General features: G+C 48.8%; 1 protein-coding gene across 1 annotated transcript; it reads left to right on the forward strand.

Moving 5' to 3' along the window:
* The first annotated feature begins 2,663 nt into the window (after nt 1–2,663).
* Nucleotides 2,664–6,355, forward strand: TAF9B (TATA-box binding protein associated factor 9b). The gene is made up of 7 exons (XM_032196599.1): nt 2,664–2,725; nt 2,813–2,894; nt 3,102–3,238; nt 3,307–3,441; nt 3,932–4,013; nt 4,591–4,704; nt 4,859–6,355. Exons 1-7 carry the CDS (start codon nt 2,675–2,677, stop codon nt 5,023–5,025), a joined length of 768 nt encoding a protein of 255 aa, XP_032052490.1. The 5' UTR covers nt 2,664–2,674; the 3' UTR covers nt 5,026–6,355.
* Nucleotides 6,356–7,761: the final 1,406 nt, after the last annotated feature.

Below are 7,761 nucleotides of genomic sequence, written 5' to 3' on the forward strand. Positions count from 1 at the left end.
ATAAGCCTCTTCTCTTCCCTCCTCCTTGGACTTCTGCTCTTTGCAGTTTTTCTTGTCTGAAGATCTGTTCAAAAGCCAGCATATTGCGGAGCCAAATACTGTGGGATTTGAGCTTAAAAGGTCAGTGCTGAACACAGTCACTGCATTATGTTGACAGAGCTTTGGGTTTAATGTTAGCAGAATTTCTGCTGCCATTTCCAAGAGGCAGAAACACGGGCAGTTGTTTTTTTTTTGAAGACATTTAGGCACCCCAATAAAAAAAAAAAAAAAAAAAAAAAAGAGAAAAAAGCTGTGTGCTAAGGCTGTGTTTTGCTGCACCTTAAACACCTCTAGAAAACCTGTTGAAAAATCCCCACCACCTGATTCTGCTGGTGGGGATTTAGACAGCGTGCCCTGGGCTGAACAATGGGCGGCTGTCGGCCCCGTTTATTCGAGCAGATCGCTCCCAGCTGGGGGACAGTCACCTCGGATGAATGTCCCCAGCTCCGCGGTGACAGACGGAGGAGCCAGCGCTCGGCCTGGCCATGCCGTGACCCAGTTTCCTGTTTTGTCATGCTGAAAGAAACCTCAGTGTCTGGGCAGAGATGAACGGTGACTGCTCTTTTATTCGGCCAGCATGTGGAGCGCCCACAGCGAGCTGAACACAGGCATTCATAGCAGTGCTGGGGCTCGCGTGCCCCAGAGGACTGGTGGTGAGGAGGAAGCTTTCGTGGCCAAGCAGCCCCAACCCAGCTCAGCAGCAGATCTGTTGCAGGCAGTGGCTGCTCGGCTGCCCACACAGAAGGTATTTGTGGCCTCGGGGACAAATGTCTCCCTTGAGGAATCTGGCTCTCTGCATCTTCTCCTGGCCACAGCTCTCGATCGCGCTGCTCAGCCTGAAAAGTCGCCTCTTGTAGCAGGGCTGGCTGGGAAGCACGGTGACGGCCGGGAGGAGAGCCCCTTGGGTCCAGAAGGGCCTCGGGCTGCTCTCTGAGGTAAACCCACCAGCAATATGAAGTACCTTGCTTTCTTAACGCACTGGGAATAAATGGCAGGGACAGCGGATGGCCTGATGATGCCGAGTTTCAACCTAACCCACAGCCTGCGTCTTGTCTGTGGTGGAAAAGCTCCCCTCCCCCTCTTTCCTAAAACGAGGGGAAAAAGTGGGTTTTGTTTGTTGTCTAAGGTCAGTGTCTGGAATTCATCCTTCGTTCCCTCCTAGCAGGATGTTTTTGTGTAATACACGATGACTCATGAAAGTCAAATGACTTGGACTACAATGCTACAGTACTTCCAGCCAAAGCACTGCCGCAGCAGCGGCATTCTGGCCGTTTGCACGTCCAGCACTGGCGCTGGCACGTGCGAGATGCGGGCTTACAGCTCCTCGCACCACCACGGCTGCGGCGGGGCTGCCTCTGCCCTCCTGAGAGCAAAGGGGCCCGTGCCAGCCCCAGCCCCAGCCCCTCTGCAGCAAACCCATAAGGAGCCTGTCCCGCTCGCCCAGGGCCACGTCACGCCGTGAAGCACCCGCACCCACCGCCACGGCCGCAGCCTGAAACAGCTCGGGGCTGACAGGCGGCTGCTTGGGCTGCAGCCAGGCTCTTTCCGAAGGGCCTTGTGCCAAAGCCCAGGCTGTGTCCAAGCGGCCGTGCGGGGCGTTGTGCTTTTGGGGTCCCCGGGAGGCCATGCTGGCGAGCTGCTCCCCACACCCAGCGCACGGCCGCAGCTCGGCCCCTCGCTGGTGCCAGCACAGGGACAGCTGCCCTGCCGAGCCCAGTGCAGCCCTCGGGATCCCTCACCAGCTGCCGGCTGCCATTTCATTAAACGCTGAGGGAGCCCAGGGCGGGTTTGGACGTTGCGTTTACATCCGTGTAGGTTGAGTTCACTGCTTCCAGGTGTTCAATGTCACCCTCCGTGTGGATGAGAAGCAGAGCAGGACTCTCTGCTGCTGGAACGTTTCAGCGTGTGCTAGGCGTGAACCAAGCGAGCAGCTGGTTGCTTCTCCGTGCTCTGACAGGAGGCTGGCCTGGCCTCCCTTCCCCTTACATCAGCTGGCCTGACGCGGGTGCCGCTCCTTCCCCAGACCTTGCTTCATTTGGATCGTGGCACCCAGTGACAACGCTGCTGCGAGCTCTGGTATGCTGCTAATCCCCGGGCTGGCCGAAATCACATGAAACCAATTTTTTTTGTTGTTGTTGTTTTCCCTTAGAAAGCGAGCGAGGAACTTCTGACGAGACTTGCGTGGAATTTGCACAAAGATCCTCAGGAGCTTCTAAGCTATGAAAACAAGCTGTGCGGGCCGTGCTGCCAGCACGCGGGGCTCTCTTGGGTGCTGGGGATGCGGAACTTTTAAACTTTTAACTACGACACTTTGAGGAGCAGTGAGGGAGGCAAGGGCAGAGGGGGGGCATTAATGGAGTGTAGGGGGGCAATCCCCCGAGCTGCTCATGCTTTGGTGTGTTACTGCGTTGTCACAAGTATCTTTATTTAAAAACCTAAAGAAACAATAAACAAACAAACAAACAAACAAATAAAAAATAAATAAAGTACAAATAAATAACAAATACATAAATAAATAAATGAGGGCTGGGTGGTGGCGAGCGCCAAGGCCCCTCCCAGCCAGGCCGCGTCTCCATGGCAACTCCCGCCGCCCGCGTCACGTGGCCGGAAGCGGGCGGTGGAGAAGGCGGAAGCGATGGAGCCGGCCAAGATGGCGTCTCCCAAGAGCGCCCCCAAAGACGCGCAGGTACCGGGGGGCCGCGCCGGGCCGGGCCGGGCTCAGGGAGGGGAGGTGCGGGCGGAGCTGAGCCCGAGCCCTGCCTGTGTCCCGCAGGTGATGGCGCAGATCCTGAAGGACATGGGCATCACGGAGTACGAGCCGCGCGTCATCAACCAGATGCTGGAGTTCGCCTACCGTGAGCGGCGGGGCCGGGCTGAGGGGGGCCGGGGGGGGCTGAGGGGGTCTGAAATTAATCTTTTCAAAACGTACTCTTCATTTTGTACTCTATTTATTTTGATTAAAAGTCAAAGGTCTCAAAAATCAAAAGGTATCAAAAGTCAAAAGTCTGAGGGGGCTGAGGGGGACTGAGGGGGGCTGAGGGAGCGGCCGTGTGTGCCCGCAGGGTACGTGACCACCATCCTGGAGGACGCCAAGGTGTACTCGAGCCACGCCAAGAAGCCGAGCGTGGACGCGGAGGACGTGCGGCTGGCCATCCAGTGCCGCACCGACCAGTCCTTCACCTCGCCGCCGCCCCGCGATGTAAGTGCTGCGGGCGGGCAGGGCGCGGGGCCCGGCGGGCGGCTTAGGGCTCACCGCCCCGCCCGCAGTTCCTCCTAGACATCGCCAGGCAGAAGAACCAGACGCCGCTGCCGCTGATAAAGCCGTACTCCGGGCCCAGGCTGCCGCCTGACAGGTACTGCCTGACAGCGCCCAACTACAGGCTGAAGTCCCTGCAGAAGAAGGTGAGGGGCCGGCAGGGCTGCGTGCGCTGAATGCACACACAGTGCGTCGGGAGAGATGCTGGGCTTGGGGTTTTCACACCTCAGAAGGATGGGTGGGTGGAAATAGCGCTTAGTTTCAAGTTAGTGGCCTTCGTCTAGAGGGATTTGCAAATATTGTTACTGCTAATTAACTTCAGCCTATAAAAAGCATGTCTGTGAGTCTGTTTAGGCTTAAAGCAACATTTTCACGTCATACATCAGCTTGGAAAAGGTAAAAGTAAGGTAAGGCATTAGTATAGAGCCCCGAGCCCACAAGCTTTCCAGCTCACATGCATGGTGTTCACACCACAAAGACTTAGAGAACTTTGTGTCCAAATACAGATCGTGATCTAACAAATTATTGCTGTAAAATAAGCTGTCTGTGGTCTCTGGGGAGGAACCACCTCTGACTGTTATGTTAAGAACCGTTACTTTCTAATGTGATGTTAAACCGAATGTCCTGTTTTCACAGGTCTCTTCCTCAGCAGGAAGGATAACAGTCCCTCGCCTGAGTGTCGGAGCTGTGAGCAGCAGGCCCAGCACCCCTACTTTAGGTAAGAAACAGATCCCTGGGGCCTTCTTATGTTGATTTTATGAAGGAAAAAATCTTGGGGGATGTTTTTAAAGCCTGCTTCGAGCACTGATAGTGTTGGGTGCCACCTGAACTTGGTGGCATTCAGCCCCTTAGCTAACAGCGTGAGTTCATTTCAAGAAGATGATCATAATCTGGTATTTGTATACATAGCTGGCCTCTGGTTTTATTCCTGTATTTCTGATAGTTTCTATAGATGAAGAGACTATTCAAGAAACAAATGAGTTTTGTTTTTTTTTCTTTAGTGTAAGCACTACACAGAGCTGCAAACAGCAGTAAATAAAAACCATTGTTAAAAGGTTCACAGAACTGTGACCGAGCGTGAGCACTTCCCTGTTAATGCGTGTGGTTGGAGCTAGCCCAGAATATCAGTGTTCATAGTAAACTTGCAGTTTTGCCTGAAAATCTGACTCCTGACTATGCAGTATCAATGCGTTCCTGTGTGTTCTCGTTACTTTGACAACAGCAAGTTCTGTTCTGAAAGCAGACCTAGAAGTGTGTGTTTTCTTATATTTTCATTGAACCGTTTTAAATTTTAGGTACGCCCTCGGCACAAACCGTGTCTGTTTCAACAAAAGTCGGCACCCCCGTGTCGCTGACTGGTCAGAGGTTCACCGTGCAGATCCCGTCTTCTCAGACCACAGTCAAAGCAGGTAAAGTGCCCGCTGTAAAACAGACACTGCCTTCTCAGATCAGCACTGCTTTTTGTGTTAGTTTTAGCAGAATATTTAAGACAGGGGAAGCTTGGTTTCAGTGTGGGAAAATCATTTTTCAAGCTGTTTAATTAGTGTTTTTTTTTCTTCACAGCCACACCAACTACACCAACAGTTCAGAATGTCCTAATTAATCCTTCATTAATTGGACCAAAGAACATTCTTATTACTACAAACATGGTATCATCGCAGAATACAGCTAGTGAAACAAATACCTTGAAGAGGAAGCATGAAGATGATGATGACTACGATAACTTGTGAAGAGCCTGTCCCCTCCCCTCCTGTTCGTCAGTGATTCATATTGAGTCTGATAGGGTTTATTTCTGAGTGGTGTTGTAAGGTGTATGATAGCTTGTAAATAATCGGGCAGCATGCAGTGGGGTGTAGTGGGAGAGAGAGAGATCATCATCCTGTGGAAAGACAAAAAAGGAAGTCGCCTTTTTTTCTGGTCTTTAATGGCTTTTGAACCTCAACAGCGGGGATGAGCACTGGTCGCTGTTACAGGCGTGCAGTCCTCACCTCTCTTGTTGCCTTACTTCAAAGAGAACAGTCTGTGTTTCTGAAGACTGGCGAGGCAGCTGCTTGTAGTACTGCTCTGTGCCAAACAACCTTTAGGAAACACTAGGTAGCGTAGAACGTGACATAGACGCTAAATTTCAAATTAAATTAACAACAAAATAAAATCCTGTGCAAGGAGGAAAGTATCCAGGGCTACTTTTTTTTTTTTTTCCTTCCCTGAAACACATTTACAGCTTAAGCTTTTAGTTGTATGCATTATTGTCCATGTGCAGCTCTGGGTGTTCTCTTAACAACAGAAATACAGATGCGAGGTGAGGAGGATTTGTCTGAATACTTAGGCTGATCACCTGTATTTATTACTACATGAAGACTGTTGGCCTTAACACCTACTAACGTACCCACAACTCCAGCTGAAGTTAGTGGAAGAGGTAAAAGCCCACCCAACTTTTTTTTTTTTTATTTATTTCTGATGAGTTTTCTCTCAGTCAGATGTCATTTGGTTAAGCTTCCATTTTTACATGTGAACTGAGTGAACTCACTGTCAGCACGGCACAAAGGGGGATCTGGCAAAGGGCAAATTGTTCCGATCTTGACTTCAGGTGCCTGATTTGGTGCTTCAGGTACTTGAAAGTGCTGCTGGTGTGTTGTAAGATCCCGGGTATGCCGTGCTAAACAAAAAATGAAGAATTGTTTTTATATATATATTAAATAATAAAGTGGTGTGCTTTTGTAAGGATGTCTCTTGGTGACTGCTTTAATTTGTAATGCCTGACGTGACTTGGGCTTGCAGAGCTGGTGTGAGAATTCTGATTAGATTGCAAATGCAAAGCCAGTTTTCCTAAGACCTTTAAAGGGTCGCAAGGAATGGACTGTACTGGTCTTTAAAGGGATATAAAAAAAGAATGCTACCTCCTTGCAACACCACTCTTTCATGAGTGAGTGACAACCCCACCACCACTTACCCCCAGCTAACTCCTTACAAGTTTTGAGGCTGCTGAATGTATTCTTCATAATTATGGCATCATTTTTCAGTCATTTTTGCTCGAAGAAGTGCCGAATAAAGCTTTCTCTTCCCTGTGGAAAAAGGAAGAGTAGATGGGTGAGTTTTCAATGTGAGACTTTACAGAAGGATGGAAGAAAAAAGTGTTTTGGACTCCTACCCCAAATTAGATGTGCATGTACATTTGTGTTACACGTGAGAGAGGGAATATTTACTTATCCAGGCACATAAGCACATTTTCAGGCACCTTTTAAATCTAGTAGAAATACGTATGTATATACACATTGCTGTATTATACACACACTCATGCAGACATCTCACACGTACATGATCTGTGTACATAATCTGTGTTTGTATCTCACACCCCTTTTATAAAGCTATACAACAATGTATTAAATATTTGCATTATACACAGCTCATACTCCTTCACAGACACTATTCTTATAAGACTAAAATATTTTATTATGTATATGTAGACATAATTATATCTTATACACACCTACTTTTTAATATAATTCATCTATGTATTTATTTACACCTATTTTATCCAACTCCATCTGTAGCTTTATTTCACACACGCTCACTAATGCAGCCCCCGTTCATAGGCATACATTTATACTCTACATACCCAGTCTCAGACACCCTTCCATCTTTGTATCAGTATAGAATAATAATATATAAGACACTACATAATGCTTCATTATGTTATGAATTACATATTGTGCATATTATATTCTATAGCTATTGTGTAATACATACATGTATATACAGTAATATAACGTATAGGAGGCTTGTGGGGTGAGATGAGCACCTTTCCCCTCTCGCAAGGACTCACAACTTACCAGCTTGTTTAAATCACTTTGAAACGAGCATCTTCAACGATCCAGGACTTTTTACCTGGAAAGGAAAGAGTCTAGCAGAGATGTCACCTAACAGCTCTCCGGTGAGCAGGCCACGTGTGGGCAGTTTTCACAGACAGCACGTGCCTACGGCCCCAACCCGAGCAATTTGGACGCCAGGAACACTTGCAGGGCCTGCATCAAGCCCAGCTCTGCTCTGACATCAACAGACACAGCAATGGGAGAGGCACGGTGCTCACTCACCGTGATACTGACCTCATTTAGGAGAAACCTTCCTCTTCCCCTTTGATGGTTATTAAAGGCATGTCTGAACAGCTCCTGGGCTGAGAAGCCTGCTCAGCTTGCACCTGACCAGAAGCCACCTACCATGGCTAATACAGCACCAAGCCCCAAAAATAAACCTAAAGCACACGTAAAGCTCAAGGGAGGTACAGTGCTAATGCACCACTCATCCACAAGACACAGGGTAGAGCTCAGTTGTTACCATTACCAGTGGTAATTCTCTCCAATATTACCAATTCTCTCCAATGCTTCCACTGGAGAAAAAGAAATGAGCAAAGGAAAAGACAAACAGTTTCACTTTTCTTCATGCTGTAAAGGAAAAGAAAGCAGCATTAC

The sequence above is a fragment of the Aythya fuligula genome, chromosome 13, assembly GCF_009819795.1.
Source record: "Aythya fuligula isolate bAytFul2 chromosome 13, bAytFul2.pri, whole genome shotgun sequence".
Classification (NCBI taxonomy): Eukaryota; Metazoa; Chordata; class Aves; order Anseriformes; family Anatidae; genus Aythya; species Aythya fuligula.